At 32.8% G+C, this 23,339-nt stretch overlaps 3 protein-coding genes across 3 annotated transcripts; 1 reads left to right on the top strand and 2 right to left on the bottom strand.

The window, feature by feature from the left end:
• Nucleotides 1-3,752: 3,752 nt before the first annotated feature.
• On the bottom strand, nt 3,753-5,622 carry LOC111878947 (uncharacterized). The gene is made up of 6 exons (XM_023875432.2): nt 5,505-5,622; nt 4,828-5,330; nt 4,509-4,758; nt 4,199-4,424; nt 4,009-4,108; nt 3,753-3,806 (listed from the first exon to the last, which is right to left on the bottom strand). Exons 1-6 carry the CDS (start codon nt 5,620-5,622, stop codon nt 3,753-3,755), a joined length of 1,251 nt encoding a protein of 416 aa, XP_023731200.2.
• A 7,292-nt stretch (nt 5,623-12,914) lies between these two features.
• On the top strand, nt 12,915-14,594 carry LOC111878943 (cysteine proteinase inhibitor 1). The gene has a single exon (XM_023875429.3). The coding sequence runs from the start codon at nt 13,053-13,055 to the stop codon at nt 13,398-13,400; it is 348 nt and encodes a 115-aa protein (XP_023731197.1). The 5' UTR covers nt 12,915-13,052; the 3' UTR covers nt 13,401-14,594.
• On the bottom strand, nt 14,417-20,407 carry LOC111878942 (F-box protein SKIP5). Its single transcript, XM_023875427.3, has 5 exons — nt 20,182-20,407; nt 16,436-16,580; nt 15,939-16,017; nt 15,091-15,149; nt 14,417-14,863 (listed from the first exon to the last, which is right to left on the bottom strand). The coding sequence occupies exons 1-5, from the start codon at nt 20,303-20,305 to the stop codon at nt 14,500-14,502; spliced, it is 771 nt and encodes a 256-aa protein (XP_023731195.1). The 5' UTR covers nt 20,306-20,407; the 3' UTR covers nt 14,417-14,499.
• Between the last annotated feature and the right edge of the window lie 2,932 nt (nt 20,408-23,339).

Below are 23,339 nucleotides of genomic sequence, written 5' to 3'. Positions count from 1 at the left end.
CTTTAAGATCCTAAAATGACAAAACTAAGCTTGCAATGAGGTCGTATCCTTGAGGGAAAGCTCATACTAGGCAAAGTTGATGACTTAATGAATCTAGAAGCCAAGGGGAGTTCATATTTGAAGTTACCACTTCAGATCTTGGCTTAATCACGAGAAATCTTTCCTAAAAACTCATGCACAATAGGGTTTAGGAGAAAATGAGCCAAGGAAAATGATCTAGTACCTTCAAGAGAGTGCTTGCTGATGCAGAACTTGAATCTCACGAACTCTTGCTTCAAGTAGCTTGTTTTCCCAAGTGATTACTTCACCAAAATCCATCCTCCAAGCTGAACTCCCCAAAGAACACACACACATTCGAATTAGGGTTAAAGAGAGACAAGAGGTTGTAAAGGGGAGGATAGGGGAGGCCAATGATCCTTTAAATAGGGTTGAATGTGCCGAAATTTAGGGTTTCATCTGCCAGCTCCTACTCGTCGAGTCCCTTCCTGGACTCGGCGAGTAGGTCACTAAAACATGTAGACCAACCTGCTGCTACTCGACGAGTAGGGCGACCAACTCGTTGAGTAGACCCAAAGACCAAAAAGATTCCCATAAATAAATACCTGGGAATCGGGGCGTTACAAACAATATGATGAAAAATAGTAGAATTGAAAGAAAAAAGATGGAATATATAAAACCAACAAAATATACGTGATATTCTTCGGGGGTATATACTGTTTCATCACTGTGGACTCATATTGACAATCTGGTTCTTCCTCATAATGATAATATATGGATGTGGAACCCATTGGTACCGGGTAAGCTAAACATCCTAGCTTGGTGTGTCTGTCACGACAAACTTCCATGTATGGAGAATCTTTCCAATCTTGGCATCGGCTCTTCAAATTTGTGTAAGATGTATCACAAAGCCCGAGAAATGGAAGACCACGTCTTTGTGGGTTGTCCAGTCTCAAGAGAAGTTTGGTTGCAGGTGTGTAGTTGGTGGTGGTTACTGGAAGTCTCACCTAGCTCCTGTCGAGAGTTGTTAGACTGTAAAAATCGGCTCGGTGGGCATCAGAGGTTGAGGGTGTTCCATGATGCTATAATGCTAGTCTTCATGTGGGTAATTTGGAGATTCAGAAACAGTAAGGCTCATGTTCTAAACTCAATCTCAATATCAAAATCGGTGCTGGCATATGAGATACAAGCTTATTCACACTTATGGATCAATGCTCGGAAACGAAGAGGACATAATCTAAAGTGGAATGGGTCGTGTTGTGACCCAATTCTAGAATGTTATTATAGGTTGTAATTCTATCGATCCTATGTTGTCCTGTTTTTGTTTTCTTTGTACTAAAACATTTTGTACCTTCTAGACTTTGGCTAGTTTGTTTCATAATCTATGCATGTCGTTAAAAACGTGACACATTAAAGGAAGTATGTCGGTAGCGGATTTAGAAAGAAAAATTAGGGGTTGCACAAATTCTTTAGGGGTTGAATACTAGAAAAAAAAATTGTTTCCAAATGAAGTTTCCATTACAAAATCGTCACTAAACCAGTGAATTTACACTAATTTTAAAATTATCATACTTTGTGATGGATTGCCGACATATTAGTGACAAATTTGTGACGGATTTTCAACGGATTTGTGACGGATTTTAGAAAAAAAAAACACGAAATTTACATTTGACGGGAGAATTGGAGGGGTAGCCCGAGATACCTCGGGCTACATAGTAGCTCCACCCCTGAAGTATGTTGCTATTAAATCAATCAAAAGTTAAAAGCTAGAATCTCACAAACGCTTCCAAAAGCTCTGTGCCAAACACACCCAAAGTCATCAAAAGAAACGGAGCGTGAAATTAATTAAATGAAGGTGACGTAAGCAAATTAATCTAAGGGTTTAAAACCTATAAACAAAACACAATCAAAAGCTTTGTTAAATGTGATATCATTAGATTTTTCTTTTTAATATATATAGAGATGTGTATTCCGTAGTTTATATGCAATTGCCAAAATGGTTCGATGGTCTCTACAAATTTCAACGAAGCAAGTTAGCCATTTGTGTGTTCCTTTGTTTTTTTTCTAATTATTATTATTTACCAAGAGAGCTTTAGTAACATCATGTCAATAAATTATATACATTTTTGTCGATGTTAATCGTGTAAAAGAAAAACTTATAACATGACTTTTCACACACGACTAAGTTTTTTTTTTTGGGTGTTTTAATAAAGCCAAACAAGTATTTTTCAATCAATGTCCCTTTTGTCTTTTAAGATGAATTAAATAAAAATATTTAATTTTGTTAACCTTTCTAAGTATTATGTATACATAATATTATAAATATACCATTATACATCAAATACTATATGATTTTTTAACCAATTAATTGTATATTTAAATATTTTTTTAATCTTATTATATAAAATAGATTGTTGTGTGGCCGTAGTTTTTACAGATTTTACATGTTATAATCTAATCTAATTAAAATAATGAATAAATTATGCGAATGGTCCTTTAGGTTTTGGATTTTTCCCTAATGTAGTCCTTACGGTACTTTTCCCTCAAATAGTACCTATGGACCATAAGTTGCACGCGTTTGGTCCCCGAGTTGGATGTCCGCCCATTCCAACGTTAAGATGCCCCCATGTGACTTGTACATGAGGGTATTTATGTCATTTTAGCCTAAATGACATTTTCTGAACATATAAATTAACGCTTATATTACTTCTTCTTGTTCTTCCTCCTAATTCAATCGATCACTACTACTGTTAGAGAAAGAAAGTTGTGGAAAATGTCGATATGTGCTTGTGGAAATTGTGATCTAGCCATCATCACTTCCTCGTTAGATCACAACCCTGGAAGGCGATTTTGGTCTTGTCTTCGTAATGAGAGAAGGTGTGGTTGGATTGGGTGGTTTGATGAGCCCATGCGCCCTAGATCGGTGGAAGTGATACATGGGTTAATCAGGTCTATGAACAAGTTCCAAGAATCTCTTCAACAAGCTACACTGCAAGCTAGGATGTATAAGTTAATCATTCTCTTCAGTTGGGGTCTTTTTGCAATTCATTACTTGAAGCATGGTTGAAGTTACCTCTGAATGAGGTGTCTGAATGCAAGAAGTAGTGTCGTAGTCATAGGGTTAATGTATTGGTGGTCTTATTTTGAGTCTGAAGACAGAAAATTATAGCATGGTTTATGTAATGTTTGTGTCTTTTTTGAGTTTGATTGCAGTAAATTATGTTCTGGTTAATGTTGTCTTAATGTTATAGTCTTTTTGTAATCAAATGGTTTAATTTCAGAACAAGGTTATTGTGTCATGGCTTTGTGCAATCAAATATTATTGACAAGAACACCAATTCAACATGTATGACCATACACTTTGAATATCACAAAGTCAAATACTAGTTGACAAGAACAAGAATATAACAAAAATGCTATTGTATATCACAACAGCAGTTAACATTGTTTCATAGTTTACCTATGTGTACAATGATTCAAGGTCAACATGCATGACCATACAAAATAAGGAGCCCAAAGTAAGTATTGTTTGGTACATAAACATAGGTGTTAACATAACCATAAAAGTAAAGTGAAAATTACATCAAAAGACCTGATGGTTCTCAACAACACCCCCATCCTCACTTCTATCCTCCTGTTTCTTCAGTTCTTTTGTCATTAGGGCCACCTTGACCTTTACAAGTTCTTGAATTATGCCTTTTGTTATTGTAATTTCTACATGTGACAGTGGTCCACCTCTTGGACAGTTTATGCCCCTATGTAGCAGGTTCATCATATGCCCTCTTCCTTTTCTTCTTCGGCCTACCCACCTACAAATGTACATAAGATTAAATTGTTGTTCTTAAAAAACTGCAGTTATATTGATATATGAAGACATACCTGAACAACATGTTTGGGTGGAAGCAACTTGGTTGGGCATTGTGATTTGGGTCACATCAATCTACCATTTATAGGTGCAATTTTGTGTTTGTACACTTCTGCCCATGTAACTAGCCAGTAGCATGGGTGGACCCAATGCTCCAACTCAGGAACATTCTTTGCTCCATGTTTAATCTTGTCCCATATTGCACTTATTACATGTGAGCATAACATGCCTGTAATTTCCCACTGTCTACATATTCATGTTTTTTCATCCAAATTCACAATAAACCGATCACCCCAATGAGTAGTGACTTGAGTTTTAACCCCATTGAAAATACACCTGTGCTTTTGTGCTTGTCTTTCCATTTGATCGAGAAGACTAGTGGCAGTTGGTGTGAGAGGACCATGGCATCTATCAATCTCTCTTTGGACATTGAAAATTCTTTTCATCAAATACTCTCTAATATACTCCAAACAATAAATGATAGGTTTGTCCCTACCACCTTGTATTTTTCCATTCAGAACCTCACACAGGTTATTCAACAAGATGTTAGTATGTGCCCTCCCTGTTTAGTCATATAATACAAAATGAGAACAAATCCTAACAATGACAAGTAAATGTTAACATAAAGGAAATATGAAGTACTAACCTGAGAAATGAGATCTTGCCCAATGAGCTGGAGGAATCTGTATCAGCCAATCATGAGCTTCAGCTTTGAATTTCTTTAGCTCTTCTAATGCTTTCTCAAAATGCCTTATAGTAGTAGCAGTTGCACATGCCCACACTAAATCTTTGAGTTCTTTATCCTTCCACTGCCTTTTCATATTTTCATAAATATGCCTCAGACAGAACCTATGCTCAACTTGAGGGAAAAGTTTGGCAATTGCAGGAATGATACCCTATTTAAATATTTCAATACTTAGTTGACTAAATAACAACAATATCAAATTAAATTGAAGTATATGTACCTTCTGCCTATCTAAGATGAAAGTGAAGTTTGAATTAGCATAAAGTTCTAGATCATCACCAAGCTGTTCCAAAAACCATGTCCATGAATTTTTGGTTTCATTCTCAACAAGAGCATATGCAAGAGGATATATCCCATTATTGGAATCTACCCCTACGACAGTCAAAATTTGACCAGGATAGGGACCTTTCATGAAAGTACCATCCAACCCTATGAAATCCCTTAGATTAGCCTTAAATCCTTCCTTTAATGCTCCTAAACAAATATAAATTCTCCTAAATGTCCTTGTATCAGAATTTAAATTTGGCTCAGTGTAACAATCGATCTTCACATTAGTACCTGGGTTTCTTTCCATCAACTCTAGTCCATAGTCCCTCAAAATAGCATGTTGTTTCTGAAAATCCCCAAAAACATGCTTCTGATCCAATTCCTTTGCCCGATGTACCTTCATTCTTGACATGTTCATCTCGAATTTTTGGATGGGATCTTCTTGAAGTGCATTGACTGGAATGGTTGGGTTACTCTCAATTTGTTTCACAATGTTTGTTGCAATGAATTTGTAGTTTCAAGCTTTAATGGTTCTTGATTGCACACACCGATGTTCACTAACTAGGGTGTTCACCACCCAGTCATCTGTCTCTTTAGGTCTAGACATTAGTACAACCCAAGGACATTTACCCTCTTTCATATTTACGGTTTTGTCCTTGAATCCAGTCCTTGACTTTGTCCATGGCCCACCACTCATATCTGGGACCACTCCTCCCTCTACACTTAGCCCTAATCCTTGTTTTGTCATTTTTTTCAAAATGTAAATCCCTTTTGGTTTCTACTGCATGTTTGTTTATATATTCTTTCACATCTTTCTTTGTTTTGAACTTCTATCCTAATGTGAAAGCCTTTTGATGAACTACACCCTCAGATCAACTTTTTTCCTTTCTTATGTCTCTCAACATCCTCTCTCTGTTGTTATCTTCATCTACAATAGGTGACTCAAACGATTCTGGGTCTATGATCTCCAAATCTTCACCTTCAGTAAAGTCAACACCACTACCACTCGCTTCTTTGGTGGTTTTTTGAACCCACTCAACATCTTCATCAACATGCATATGAAATTCTTTCATATCAACATCCACATCATCTACAATATTTTCTAAATCCACAAAGAAGTCTTCGTCCTCACTCTCATCATCTGTCATATTACCCTCACTCCTACTACCCTCACTCCAAGGACCCTCACTAACACTTTCCTTACTTCCACTGTATTCATCCTCAAAAAACTCAACATCATGTAGATTTTTCCCCCACCATATTCGGCGTCCGCATCCCCCATTACCTCATAATCATCCACTGGATCAACATCCCCTTTTGGTTGGTGCTCATCCCCTGTGTCAACATCTTTTTTACCATGGTTATCCTCAAACTGTACCCCCTAAAGGGATCACTCTCTCGATCAACGGAGTGTTTTTTGTTGATTATAGGTTCATAGGGTACAATTAACTTTGAAAAATCAGTGAACTCATTCAAATTCAACTTTTTACTACATGACCCAATTGATTTCCTTTTCATTCTAACCCTATTCATTTCAGGAGAATCATTCCCTTCAACTTCCTCAATACGAACCTTCAATGGGGACTTAAAGTAAGGGACTACTCTAGTATTTCCATGCTCGATGTACAAATTAATTTCCTTATGATTAAGCACATACCTTGCCAGCTGAATGACTTCTTGATCGGTGCCAAGGGGTAACAATCCACTATCCAAGTCTGTCTCTGGGATCATGAAATGGTAAAACATTATACCTCCATCATTGTACCCTAAAACTGCCATTATATCATCTAACTCGTGGACTGAAAACACATCCATGTCCACAAAATCAAAGTGATCCACAAGCCCATCTATGTATGACCTTCCATATACCGTATTTGTGAACGAACCTCCATGATTTATCTAGAATGTGCAAAAGCTTGAAATAGAACCTGATGCGAACATTCAAGAACAATAAAATGTTAATGATGGAGGAAAGAAAAATTACATTTCGTCAAAACCTAGCATTACAAGGTCCGTGCTTATCATATTATTTACGTAGGTCGGGTGGTTAGGTGTAGCGTGGACATAAAGACCACAATGTGAGCACCATTTTCCTCGATACACCCTTCAATCAGTATAACTGTTTTGTCGGGCGACGATAAGACCTCACGATTGAAGAAGATGGGATGATCAAAAGGTTTTCTTGGGGAAAGAGATAGAGTGTAAAGTCAATGTTTGAAACTAAATCCCGCCACCTTAATGGATATAGCTATAAAGTTATATGTTCAGAAAATGTCCTTTAGGCTAAAATGACATAAATACCCTTATGTGCAAGTCAAATGAAGCAGCTTAACATTGGAATGGACGGACATCCAACTTGGGGACCAAACGTGTGCAACTTATGGTCCATGAGTACTATTTGAGGGAAAAAAAGTACCGTAGGGACTACATTAGAGAAAAATCCAAAACCTAAAGGACCATTCTCGTAATTTGTTCTAAAATAATAGAGTTGAATGTTATCTACCCTATTAAAGGGGGTCAAACACATTTTACAAAATGACATTTCCATATCATCCAGAAAATCGAATGTGTACTTAAGTATAGCGTATAACAACATTTAGAAAAACAGTATTTAAGTAAAATCTTGAGAAACTAATTTTTAATGCAAAATTTTTGCTATTATAATTCAATCAGAAACAACTAGACATCATGTCGTCAGCTGAGGTATGATTGGTCTAAACAAACTGATTAGATACTTGTGGTCGTATTTCAAATTACCCCATATTAATATAACCTTTTTACTTATAGTTACTTTATAAATATATCATTAGTGTTATTTTAATTGGCATACACAATCCCAGAATCCCTCGCCTCTTTACTTACGTTTCACTACATTTTTTTGATTTTTACTTTATTTTATATACAGTAAGAAAAGAATTAATGAACATCAAGACTGAAACACTTTTGCATTTTTATTTAGTTTTATGAAACGAGCAAAACAAACATACTTTTCCCACTATTTTTTTTTTATGAAACGAAGAAAACGTCACAAAATTAAAAATATTCTAAGTCATAAAAATTAAAGCGAACAAAACAAAATTTATGAACTACTATTTTTTATGAAACAAACAAAACATCAAAAAGGTAAAATATTCCTAAGTCATAAAAAAGATAAAGCGAACAAAACATAGTTTTTTCTTTATCTTTCTAGGAAAAGTTAAATTCGGATAATCTTGATTTTTAAATTGTAATGGTGTAGTGCCAACATCTACGTCCTCGGAGCTAACATCTACCGTTTTTTTTTCTAGGCAAGCATCTACATCTATATAAACAACTGTTTGTTGTAAATATTAATAATAACCACAAAAATAATATAAATATTCTAATAAAATAACATGTTTAACACATTTTATTGTCTTATCTTTTCAAATAAAATAAAATCAGACTAGGTGTTTACGTTTAAATTGTCATGTTAATAAAAAAAAAAAAAAAACTAACAAGTTTTATACATTTTAATTATATTGTATTTAAATAAAAAAACAAAATATAAAAACTCAAATATTTGTAGGACATTTAAGTATAAATAAATATTTAAGCTATTTATATTATTTTTTTAACAAATAAAACAGAAAGTTAAATAAAATGAAATATGAGTAGTTAAATAATAATAATAATACTAATAATAATAAAAGTCAAATAAAATATTCAAAAAGAAAAGTCAAAAAGTAAACATATTTTCAAAAGCACAAAGATAAATAATAATGATAATAATAACATAATGTTTTAAATTTTAAATAATTAAACTAAATATAAAAAAAAAAACTAATAATTATATTATTTAAACAGAAAAAAATATATATATGATTGTAAGTTTGATGGGACTACAATTTTTTTAAGATTAAAAAAGGTTTTTTTTTAAAAGGGAGAATGAATTAAAAAGGTAATATATTTTCTCACGTAAGATGTCGTGAGTAAAACCTAAAGAAATTATTCATAAGTATTAAACTAATACAAAAACAAAAATGACTTATTTTAAAACAAAAAATATATTAATGACTAAATGTGTATAAAAATATTAAGGTTTAAATGTGTACAAAATGAAAAAATATATTATCATATTAAGTCATTTTCCCGGCTAACCTGGTGTTAGGGGTGTTCGTGGTGCGGTTTAGACTCAAAACCGCAAACCACACCACATATGCGGTTTAAGATTTTCGGAAATCACAAACCGCACCGTGAAGGTTTAAAATCGCATTATGAGGTGCGGTTTTATGCAGGCAGTTTTGCGGTTTTAAGAACATAAATACTTAATTTAATTTAAGACTTGTATAATATTCTCTATAATTATCATTTGTTTTGTCTTTTACTTTAAGAATTTTGCAAGATTATTTTTTACAGCTTTAAAAATCATAACTTTACTTATATCATTGATAAAATTTTGAATTATATTAAATAAAAGTTTTTAAGTTAGCTTAACAATATAGTATATCATTGATAACATTTAAATTAAGTTTTTTAAGAACTCACGATTGATACTAGGTAATATAAACACAATCAAGCATATGTACCGTTAAGTATTTGACTCCTTTGTTTATTATTAGTAAATTTCAGCTAATTCCTATAGTTTAAAACATTGATAAACTAACATTGCTAAGCATACGTACTGTTGTGTGCTTTGACTCGTTTATATATATATATATATATATATATATATATATATATATATATATATATATATATATATATATATATATATATATATATATATATATATATATATATAGGGAAGAGTTATATGGAAAATAAACAATTAGGGCAACACATGTTGGAACCAATGAAAGCATGACAACACATCATTTTGGAATAACTACATAAATAACTTCCATAGTAGATTGCTTATGAATAAAGAAATGGACACGTGTCACTTGATCATTGGTTCCAGCATATGTTGCCCTAATTGTTCATTTTCCATAGAACTGATTCCTATATATATATATATATATATATATATATATATATATATATATATATATATATATATATATATATATATATATATAGAGAGAGAGAGAGAGAGAGAGAGAGAGAGAGAGAGAGTTCAATTGAGAAAAAAAATTGAGAATGAAGGAATCATTCTCAGTCACTCATTTATTTTTGCCGCAAAAGCCTCCGTCGTACAAGCGGAAATGGGAAAAGAATAAACATGTGTTTTCCAATAAAACATATTTTCTTAAACTATGCTAAACATTACCTTAATATATACAAAAACATAGTCTTTTTCGTTTTTTTTTTAATTTTTAAGAGTTATTCTTATCGAAAAACTATTTTAAATATACCAAAATTTATGATTTTTTATTCTCTACAAATAGACATCCATATTGATATAGTTTTAAAATAAAATAAAAAAATTTATTTTTTTTATATTTTTAACTATCGTTATTCATAAGTAAATAAAAATGAATCAAGTTTTTTCTACAGTACATTTGTTATTCACTTGTGAATAAAAACTATGATTAATTTTTTTTTACATTTTAAGTATCATTCATATATGAATATAGTATATACTAAATATAATATATTCATATTTAAATATTAGACGATTCATTAACTTGTGAATATTACATAGTATATTCACTTGTGAATATTAGATAGTATATTCACTTATGAATATTAGATAATATTTTCATATCTGAATATTACATAATATTACATAGGGATGAGATTTAGAACCGGAAAACCGGACCGGAACCGGAACCGAACCCGTTAGAACCGGAATATATAGAACCGGGTCCGGTTCCGGGTTTAAAAATTGGCTTTATCCGGGTTCCGGGTAATCCGGGTTTGGGTCCATTGGGTCCGGGTAAAGCGGGTCTAAAATCCGGAACCGGTTTTTGGAACCGGAACCACTTTTAGGGCCGGAACCACTTTTTGTGAAACGTTTACAAGATGCATATCTTATTCGTTTCAACTCCAATTGACATACGGTTTTTTCCAACATGTAGTTTAGAGTTTGTACATGATTCTAGACTATAAATTTTTCATTTTTAGTTTTATATTCATTGACTTACAGTCCTCAAAAGTTGAGATACCAAAGCTAAAAGTTTTTAGTTTTTTAGTTTTTTTGTATTCGGTGAAAGTTTTAAAGCATGCATATCTAATTCGTTTGAAGTCGGATTGACATGTGGTTTTTTCCAACTTCTAGTTTACAGTTTGTACATGAGTTTAGACTATAATTTAGTCATTTTTGGTTTAACATTCAATGATTTACAGTCCTCCGAAGTCGGGATATCAAAACTGAAAATTTTCAACTTTTCAGCTATTTGTTTTTGTACTTTGTATTATGTGAAAATATTAACACAAGTATATCTCATTCGTTTAAATTTGGATTGACATGCGGGTTTTTCCAGAGTGTATTTTAGAGTTTGTACATGATTTTAGACTCTAATTTTGTTAATTGTGGTTTCGTATTCAATAAGTTACAGCCCCCCAAAGTGGGGATATCAATATGAAAATTTTCAAAGTTCAACCCACTAAGTTGTAAGTAATTACCAAAAAATTCCGGTTTTTTCGGGTTTTCCGAGTCTAAACCCACTTTATCCGGTTCCAACCTACCCACTTTGATGTTTCCGGGTTTTCCGGTTCTAGACCCACTTTACCCGGAACCATACCCGGAACCGAACCGAAACCGGTTCCTATATACCGGTCCGGTTTCCGGTTCTATAAAATCCCGTTAACCGGTTCCGGGTTTTCCGGGTCCGGGTCCATCGGGTCCGGGTTTGGACCCACTTTCATCCCTAGTATTACATGGTATATCACATTTGAATAATACATAGTATATTCACTTGTGAATATTAGATAATATATTCACTTATGAATATTACACAGTATATTCACATATGAATATTACAATGTGTTTTCACAAATATATATAATTTTTATATGTTATTCACATATGAATAACATACAGACTTGCATATTTGTTTTTTTGTTTTAATAATCATATACTGATTCAAGTGAGAAAACATATTCATATATGAATATAACGTGGTAATTTAGTTTATGCATTTCATCAAAGAGTTGGAGTGCATACAAGTTAACTATTTTAAAAATGTTAACAACATCAAGTTATCAATTTCAAATCATCATATACTTCCGATTTCGACTTCAAACGCGACACCTATGTCTGATCGATTTCTCATTTTGATTTGATTTCCGAAAATCTGATTGGGAACCTGTGAGTATCGATTCTGAGTCCTTCAATGTCGACCGTGACTGCGAGTCAAGAACTCTGATTCCAATTTCATGAACAACGAAGAAATTCCGATTCCAACTGATTTCGTTTGCGAATCTGGGAAATTCCAGTTCCAAACTTTAACAAATCGATGAAATTGATAAATTTGGGTTGTGAATTTGTCTTGAACGGCGAACCTCCCACTACGAATATTGATGATTGATTAACACTTGATGACATTGATGATGATTTAGTTGAAGAAATCTGGATGATTGTTGAAGGTTGGAGGAGAAATTTTGAGGATGAACGAAGTCACGAACTGTTATCGAATTATAGTTACGTATTTGACATTGAAGATTATTAACATATTTACAAGTTTGCCACCGTGTCTTTTTATGCTTAGATTAAATGAGTGGCTGAGAATGATTCCCCCATTCTCAACCTTTTTTATTTTCTCAATTGAACCCACCTATATATATATATATATATATATATATATATATATATATATATATATATATATATATATATATATATATATATATATATATATATATATATATATAATGCGGTGCGGTACGGTTTGAACTACGATTTTGTAACTATAAACTGCAAACCGCACCACATAGTGCGGTTTACAAAATTTACAAACCGCAAACCAAACCGCGGACGTTCAAAACCGCATTATGCGGTGCGGTGTGGGCGGTTTATGCGGTTTATTACACACCCCTACCTGGTGTAAATATAAACAAAAAACAAAAACAATTATTGATTACAAATCAAAAACTGTACTTATTACATTTTTTAAGTAAACCTAAACTAACTCATTTACGAAACACGTTTCCAAAACTACATCGAATCATGCCGTGGTGAATGCGTATGAAATATATTTTGATTGAGAAGAAGGAGAGCCCTATGAAATCCTCTTCTATTCCCCATTCCACAGGTAATTAATTGGTCCTTACAAAATGCACAATCTCTTGGTCTTCTTCCTTCTACCTTTTCTCTTCTGTAATTCCTCCGCCGCGTTAGGAGGAGCACCTCTCACCGGCGGTTGGAGGCCAATTCCCAATGTAACCGCGCCTACAGTCGTCGACATCGGGAAATTTGCGGTAGATGAGCACAACAAGAATGACCATACGTCTCTCAAGTTCGAAAAAGTGACGAAGGGAGAGAGCCAAGTGGTCGCCGGAATGAATTACAAATTGACAATCACGGCGGAGGACGGCAGCGTAAACAACAATTACGAGGCGGTTGTTTGGGTTAAGCCTTGGCAGAAATTCAGGCAACTTGTGTCCTTTAAGGGACCCGTTTGAGGAAAGAATTTAGGTTTTTTTTTTTTCTTAATGGTTTCGCAATGTGCATTTTAGGTACTTTTTAAATGGCGATTTCGATCTTCTTAAACAAACTAAATAAACAGAAATCGAATGATGCATCAGGTCTGTATTTAATTTCATGATCTTTCTTTTGATCATGGTGATATTGGAAATTTAGAACCTACACCATGGTTGCAAATTGGAAGAGAAACGTGAAGACAACTGAAGCCATGAACAGGAAATTGATCTGTCTGACCTAATAATTCCAATAATATGACTTGAGACAACTACACAAAAAAAAATTTACATATGTGTATCTATGTTTGTTGTATATTTTACTGATAATAACACATCACATTATGTTTGTTCATGCACAATAGTAATGTACTTGTATATTTTACTGATAATAACACAGCACGTTAATACACTTATATTTTCTTCACATTACAATTCTTTACTCATAATAGTAATTGCAACCTACTTACATTTTTTTTTACTTGTGATATCAACACATGACAAATATTAAATTTTTCTTTCCTTATAATACATTTGACAAATTAAGTACAATGCTTATATTTGTAGTGAAATGCAAGTCCATTACTATTATATGTAAAAAAATAAGTACATGGATATTAACAAATACTTGTACAAGAGACATATGAAAATACTTACAATTCCTTGCTAACAACATACTTACATTTATTTACCTTATTATCTATAATATCAATACATGTTGCCATATTGCCAAATCCACATCAAGATGGAAGTATGTTGCCATAAAACATATAATCATCCGTAAAGAAATGTAAATACATTGCTATTATGTGTAAAAAAAACAAAAGTAAATTGCACATATTTGTAGGAAGAGTCAAATACATTGCTATTCCCCATTTTTAGGCTTGTATTAACATAATAATTAATAAGCATTCAATTCCACTTCCAACAAACCAACAATTAACAATCGTCTACATAAATAAATACTACAATGAGAAAAACGAAAAAAAACATAAAACACATAAATATAAATATGTTGCTATTAATTGTCATTCCACTAACGAAATTATTTTACAACATATGTCGGTATATAAATGATATATCACTATAATTGATGAACCACATTGAACCAGAAACACATAGATGTGCGTGCATATATAACACGGACTTGCTGCAACGCGAGTGTGCCGCTAGTCAAAACAGCTTTCGCACCGCCCATGATTCGAGTTTGGGAAACGGACACACTATCACCGCCAGTTATCTTGGTGGCAGAAGGCGGTGGTGGTGGTCCACAGCCGCCGCCAGCGGTGGTGATAATGGCATAGGAGAGATAGTCTAAAGGGTTGGACTCGCATTGGAGATTACAGTCTTCGATTATCAGTCTACCGCTTCTGTGAAGCAAACAGCAGCCGAGTTCTGCTTTTACGGTTAGGTTTGCCAATTTGCACGTTGATAGAAACTCCAAAGCGCTGTAAATAAATGCAAGAAATAGCAATGTACTTTCATTTACCATATTCCTTTTTTTTTGTTACATCTACTTAATTATAACATTATACTTTTCCATGTTTTTTTTTCTTTTCCATCTTTTTCACTTTATTGTTTAGGAATCATATTTTCAATTTAGTCTTGGAGATTAAAAAATTACCTTAAAATTAAATTTCGGCTAGAAAAGAAAAAAAATAATAAATATACAAACCTGTCAGATCCTCGAGAGCATAGGAGTGTGGTATCATCAGGGAGGTCACCTCCTCCAATCTGAAGGATTGAATTATGGAAAAATGGTAATGTTTTATGGTGGAAAGATGGAAGGGGCGGATATAATACAAATACAAATCTATATCTATACATAAACAAAGGGTTAAAGGAAAGAAATATCAATGATTAATCTACTTCAAATTATTTGCTTACAGAATCCTACATCCATTTCTTCCTATTACAACATTGTACTTAAAAATATCTACCCACAGATAGCAATGTTGTTTAAATACAAAGCAAATTTCTCTTCTAAATGCGAGTAAATTTTTCAAAGTATGATGTCCTATCAAATAAAGTGGAAGTACACTGGTATAATTGGTAGAACTTTCAAAGTACACTTCATAAGATTTTTTTTTTTTTGATGTATAATGTTGTAATAGAAATAAATGAAAGAAAGATGATATAATAAAAAAATATAAATTAAAGAACGTTGTAATATTTTGCATTTACCTCTATAAGGTTTATAATGAGGTACATACGTCATACGTACAAATTAATTAAGATAAATGAAAATGTGAAAGCCAATTTCTCTTTTAATTTGGAATACATGGATTTTATATGTATGGGATTCTTTGAATTCATCAATTGTATATATATATTGTGCATATGTCTATATGTATATCAATTACCAACAGATCATATTGTTATAGGGATATTTTACTATAAGCAAAAGGAAGTACAATGTCTAGAAGGTGGAAGCAAAATGATAACAGATGTAGATATAAGATATTTGTGAAAAGGGAAAAGATTCCAATCCTAATGAAAAGTTTGCCAAATTACATAACATACCAAGCACAATGGTTTTTTTATTTGAATATTCGAAGCAGAATGAAACCCTCCTGCTCCAATCAATATCGTGTCCCCTGGCCTGAGTGGTTATGACAAGTCTGAATTAATATTTATGAAATTAAAGCCCCTATTTGTTACAAGGGACTGGGATCGATCTTCTCATATGCACAAAAGACATGAATGCCCTCCATATCTTCATTGTCAGAAATAGCCCTAGAAAGCTTGTTAAGTCCCACTGAGTTCCATCTTGTGTAACAAATGCAACCCAAGGTTGCTTTTGTTACGTGTGAGTCAAGATTAAGATTGGACCGAACAAGCTTTCTAGCGTTATTTTGGATGAGGGCATCCTCGTCTTTTGCACATAAGAGAAATCGAGAGCGAGTCTTTGTTTTACCATTTTGCTTGTGACAAAAAAAAAATATCATTTTTGTCCCATTGACATCGGTCTGAGTTCCAGTTCAATGCATGTCAAACACAGTAATCAACAAATTACAAACCTTGCAGCAGAAACAGCTTCTTCGATGCTTGGAAAAACGCCAGGTTCTTTTAACCCTTTGACCGCCCGGTCAACTCGCAACCAGAGGCCAGGATGACATGCCAAGAAAAGCCATCTGTGGCAAACGAGGGCTGTGTTATACCGATCTGCAAACTCAACAGCAATATGCGACACCATATGAAATCATATTTCTACATATATTAAACAAAAAATCTAACATTATATATTAAGTCAACTTTTATTTACTTTCATAACATTTGTTATTAAGGCATTGTACTTTCAAAAGTCTATTTGTACCGTCACATTTTTCTTAATAGGATATTATATTATGTAATTATAGCAAGTGAGAATTGCTTTGTATTTAGATGACATTGCTATGTTTGTCATTTAACACTATATATATATATATATATATATATATATATATATATATATATATATATATATATATATATATATATATATATATATATATATATATATTCTTGATTAATAAAGTTAAGGTCTAAAGCCTATATATGACTTAGTTGTACAATGGAAAAGCATAAACAACTGTTAAGAACAATTAGAAAATGGTTGTCATAGAAAAATGCTAAAAGTTTTAATTATCAAGAAAATTAAAACCAAGCACACAAGTAACTTACAAATGTTTACATCATGTTGATTAAGGTGCTTACAATAGGTGTAACATTCTTATAGATGTACCATGTCTAAAGTCTATAGGACAAATGATGTAATGCACATAATTCATCTATAAATAACAACCATGTTAATCATTTTTCTTCATCCCAAAACTAAAACCATTCTCAAATAATTAGTAGTAAGTTGAAGGTTTTAGAAGCATAAAAGTTCAAGCCAAAGCAAAGTGAGCACTTACGTGATTTAATGGGATACATACATACTATATTTGTTATATACTACTTTGTGATGTTTTATTGCTTAATGTTTTAAAAACATGTTTTAGTATGTCATCAAGATAGCATGAAAGTTTTATATATGTTAAGTTTGGCCATTTAAATTACCCATTGTATGAGGTATTGTATGAAGGGTCATCTTACAAACAGACCTTATAGGACAACCTTATATGGACCCCGAGTCCCCGAGGTTAGCTAATCTCTCAACAGTTTTGCCACTTACATGTAGCTATGAGATCTCAAAGGAATATTTTTAAGCATGTTTCAAGAAAGGATGCATTGATTGTTATTTTTGCATTAAATGTATATGCTAAATAATCAAACCATAACTACCCACTAGGCTTAAAGCTTAAGTATTCTTGTATGTATCTCAGGACACGAGTAAAAAACCACATGAAGTAGTTTCTATTTTAAATGAATAAAACTGGGTGTAGTATAACATGTTGACATAGTACTTTATGCTTTTCTGCTTGTCAAGTTTTCTTGTAATAAACCTTTGATAAAATAATGATGTATTACTTAAAAAATATTCATTAAGGGCATAACAAAGTTAGATAACGATACCCACAGGATAGGGGCGTCACACAAATCAACTGATGTCAATGGGACAAAATTGTGGGACGAGACTCCCTCTCGACCTCGTCTGTGCGAAAGAAAAGACATTAATGCCCTCCTTATTCACATCATCGAAAATAACCCTAAAAAGTTTGTCAAGTCGTGTCTCGTGTAACAAACACAACGTAATTGCCACTTTGAAGAGACATGTTAGTAATCTCTAGAGTTAATTGTTTTAAACACCTTAACACCACATAATGCCATTTACTAAAAGCTAAGTTTTAGTTTGGAACTAAATATAACCAAACTGATACCAACTTGTGACGTTCCGCTCCTACGGGTACCATCACCTAACTTGTTATTGTCCCTTTATGAAAATCTTTAAAGTAATATATCTTTATTTCAAAGGTTTATTACAAGAAAACTTGATAAGCGGAAAAACATAAAATACTATTTTAACAACTTATATCACACCCAAATTTTATTCTTTTAAAATAGAAACTGCTCCTTTTGTCCTGAGATACATACAAGAATACATAAGCTTTAAGCTTAGTGAGTAATTATGGTTTTGGTTATTTAGCATAAAATATTTAATGCGAGAACAATTAATGCATTCTTTCTTATAACATGCTTGAAAACATTCCTTTGAGATCTGATAGCTATATGTAAGTAGGCCAAACTATTAAGAGGTTAGCTAACCTCAAGGTCCTTAGAAGGTTGTCACATAAGGTCTGTTTGCAAGACAAGCCTTCATTCTATACCCCGTACGATGGGTATTTAAATAGCCAACTTAACATGTATAAAACTTTTAATGCTATCTTGATAATATACTAAAACATATCTTTAAAATATTTAGAAAGTAAGCATGACAAAATAGTATACAACAAATATAGCATGTATGCATCTCATTAAATCACATAAATACTCACTTTGCTTTAAGTTTGAACTTTTGTGCTTCCAAAATATTCAACTTACTACTAATTAATTGAGAGTGATTTTAATTTTGAAATGAAGAAAAATGTTTATTATGGCTGGTTATTTATAGGTGAATTATGTGCATTACATCTCTTGTCCTCTAAGCTTTAGTAAAAATGTGACACATATTGTACTTGCTTTATCTTATCTCTTAAGAAGGTTACACATCATTTCCCTTAGCCTTAACTAGTCATCTTATAGCTTAACTAAAATTTGGACTGCTTGTACATCTACTTATAGAATCTAGTTATAGGTTTACTTGGACACCAAGCTATGGATTTTATGCTTAAATGACTTGTTCTTATGTTGTGAAATCTTGCAAGCACCTTAATAAACATGTTGTAAGATCTTGATAGCTTGGATGTCTATGTATAGATACTATGTATAGGGTAACGTGGGAACTAATTTTTGTAATGCTATGCTTGGGTGACTTGTTCCAATGCTATAGAACTTATAGAAACCTTAATAAACATGATGTAAGCATCTGTAAGCTACTTGTGTGCATGCTTACTTAGTTTTAAATTTTCTTATCTAAAAGACATGCATATTTTAATCAATATATTAACAAAAAAATATGTAGAGAATTGATTGGCTGGTGACTCAAATTCTCTGGTCTCCACCTATATAGAGATTTATACTGATTTGAAAAGATTAACAAGGACTTTAGTGTCTTTATGGAGTTAAGATACATTTCTTGGTCAGTACTATCAAACTTACTTATGTGCACAACATTTTTGATGTGGCTGTTAGGAATCATACACCAAATTCATGCTCAAATGATGTTGATAGTAGGAAAACGAACCCTTACCAATAATGAGTTTAGGTTTAAAGATCATTGGTTTATTATCGTTATCAAATATGTGTGTTAGTATTAACTATTAAGTGCCAAATCATTACAATGCAGAAGTAAGCATCAAAATTGCATGTTACACATACAAAAAACTCAAATTCTTCTTCCAAAAAAACTGAAAACTCTTGTTAAAAACTCCCACTTTACCAAGATGCACAACCATTAACAGAGATCTATAATATAAACTTACCATGACTAGCATAACAAAATCTTCTGCCAATTCCATACAACTAATTCAGGTTAAAACTCCTTAATTATCGATATGAGAAGTAAAAGTTGAAGAATGCGCGCTAAATTTGTCAATTAAGAAGTTGCGAAAGGGGAAATTGTTGCAACAGAAACAGCAGATGGGTGAATTAACTAGTCGCGTAGGGAACAATTTGTTACTACAACAATAATGATGATAGATAATGAAAAATTAGGGTTTGTAACTTAATACAAAAGAAAGTGTACCTGGGATTGGAGATAAGAAGCTGAAGATATGCATCAAACAACCATCATCCAGATTGTTTACATGAGAAAAACGAGAAGATGAGTGCGTTGAGGAGCGGCTGCACTTTTGCTTGTTCTCGTCCATGTAAAATGGGGTATCCTCTCGGAGCGGTGGCGAAGAAGAAGCAACCACCGCCTTAAACAGTTTTCTTACGCCTGTAATATTTTAGTGTATAACTGAAACATTTACAAATGATATCACTGTTTTTAATATTAGATTGATAACAATATAAGAAAATATTTACTTCAAATCGATGAAAAAAAATAGTTTAAAAATAAGGAAAACATAACTTCTATAATCTATTATATTGCTTTTAATATGTATTCTTCTTTTAATTACTTTAAAACAATATATTTATTAGTTTTTTTTGTAAATTTTACTATACTTTTTCTTATAATAATTTTATAAAATTATATTACTAGATAAATATAACCAAAATAAATTACTTGTATATATTAATTATTATATTCAACAACCATTTTATTAAATAAAATAAAATTATAATAAACGTTTGTAATGCCTATTTTGCGGGATAGTTTATTTATTAATTTTAAGGAAATAAAAAAAAGCGCTTGGATAAGGAATTGACTTCAGGATGGGTGCCAACGCGATAAGCCAGCATGCTTCCTCAAAAGGTTCGTGGCTCGTCGCCGCCACAACGCAAATGTAACACTCGTGTTTCTAGGCTAAGCATTACTATGATGATGTAATAGTTAGGGTCAACAAATATAACTTATTTGAAGTAATAAAAATGAATTATTTAAGTATTATGTGAATTTATAGGCTTTATACTTGTTTATAATGATATAATAAATTAAGAATGAAAATAAGTGTCAAAAAAATAAAATGTTAGATAAACCCGATATCTATGAAGAAAGTTGTAGTGGTCGTGACAAGGATTCCGGAGATATAAAGAACGTCGAAATCTGAGTTAAAACGAAGAAGTTATGACATCTAGAAGTTTTATGACTAAACCGACACGGCACCGCATAACGTAAAAAGTAAATTTTTTACAAATTACTTTTTGGCCTTAACAATCTAAACGAAAGTCGTAGTATACGTTAAACAGAGAGCGTGCATAAAAAGAACGTTCAAATCTGACTTCGTATGAGGAAGTTGTGAATTTTCTAAGATTTAGCATAGCAGTGCACAATCCGGAATTCGAATTTTAGATTGATCGATTTTTAGCCGACACAACCTAAATAAGAATTGAAGATCTCATTAATATGAACTCAACGATAAAAAGACAGTCTAAAACAAAGTCTGTATGTAGAAGATGTGAATTTTACACGGTCGTTTAACAATGCAACTATTAAATTGAAAATCAGTCAAGAATTAGAAAATGGAGTCAAAAGAAAAGTTGTAGATCTTGTCAATACCTACGTGTGAATATAAAGAACGTCAAAAACGAAGCTCGTATGCGAAAGTTACGATTTTTTAAAAATTGGTTGTTTTATCTGCGTCCAGCACCACGTGTCAGCACCAGGCGAAGCCTTGGTGCCCACGCAAGTCTACGATGTGAATTTAAGTGTCACGACGTGAATCGGCTCCATACAGCCTATAAATAGAGGCGTAGATAACCCCAAAAACTCACACCAAAACCATTCTTTTTCTCCCTATTCCCTAATACTTCCTAAGTGCTAAAGGCGAGTCCCGGAGCGCCCGAAGGCTCCAAGAAAAATAGTTTTTCGGCTCGAAACTCTGCCCCCGTAGAGCCCGATTTTCAAGCAAACCTCCCTGTTTCGTCGAAGCGAAGCGTTGTACAAGTTGGAATCACCACCTTATCAAGTGAGTGCATAATTACTTTCATCTTATACATAAATATGAAGTATTTTTTATAAATTACGTGCTATGTGCGCATATTATTTGTTTACTTGAGATCCATGCTGGATGAAAGATCTAAACTTCTTTCTTTCAGATCTGAACTTTTTCTTTCAGATCTAAACTTCTTCCTTCATTTCTAAACTTTTTCTTTTCAGATCTAAACTTTTCTCTTCAAATCTAAAGTGTATATGTATATATTTTATACTTTGAGATCTATGTTGGGTGAAAGATTTAAACTTCATTTTTTTCAGATCTGAACTGTATATGTATTTTATATCTACAAATATGTTGGGTAAAACATGGGTAGATGAAATAGTTGGTGTGTGATAAAATGATGAGAGGTCTCGATGTTGACGATGATCCAGTCATCTAGTGGAGTATGGATGACGACCACAGACTTTTCTAAGAAGTCCAACGGAACGCTAGCAGGCTCGCAACATGTAGGTTTTTGTGAACGATGTGTTCACCGGTGTACTCCACCCCCTGGTTGCCTTACGAACATTTAACGTTGAGGAAGCCCCTTAGCAGTAGTGTTCATCCCAATGAAATTCCATAGGATAGGTCCCTTGTAATAGATGTTCTAGGGACGTAAAGTGAGGATAACGGGAACGGGTAATCGGGTTGAATGATTTGATGATAATAATAAACTTATTTATTGTGGGTTTAAAATCATATGTACTCACTAGGCTTCCAAGCCTGACCCACTCAGTTTCTTTGTTTCATAGGTAGTGACACAAGAGCATAGTTGGATGATTTGATGAGAGATTATGGATTATAGGCCAATAGATATAAATAAATGTTGTAAAGCCTATGTTGTACTGTTTATGTTTTTGATTTGTATTAACAATGACATCCTGAGGTTTTAATATAATGAAATAAATTTATTCGGAAATGCTTCGATAAATCTTTATCATATTTTCTTTTGGGAACAAATTCCGCAACATTTTTCTTTAAAAGTATACTCCGATTTTCAAATAAAGCATAAACAAATCGGTCTTTTCTAGCCGTGAAAAAAGGGGATGTCACAGTTGGTATCAGAGCATTAGTTTAAGCGAACTAGAAAGTTGTAGGATTTATAGACTTAAACATAGAATGCTAAGAGATGATCGTGAGATAAGTGTCTACCATATTTTAGACACAAGCACTAGTTTATTTTAGGAAAGATATCTAAAATGCTTTTATGTGTTAAATGCTTTATGTTTTCCTTATATGTTATTATTTGTTCAGATATATGGTCTGTTGCTGACCGGATCTGGAAACCTTACGTGTTCAGGATTATAAGCGTTTGATTACG

This window comes from Lactuca sativa, chromosome 1 (genome assembly GCF_002870075.4).
Source record: "Lactuca sativa cultivar Salinas chromosome 1, Lsat_Salinas_v11, whole genome shotgun sequence".
NCBI classification, from domain to species: domain Eukaryota; kingdom Viridiplantae; phylum Streptophyta; class Magnoliopsida; order Asterales; family Asteraceae; genus Lactuca; species Lactuca sativa.
The sequence above is the reverse complement of the archived record's forward strand: the minus strand, read 5'-3'. Positions and strand labels throughout refer to the sequence as shown.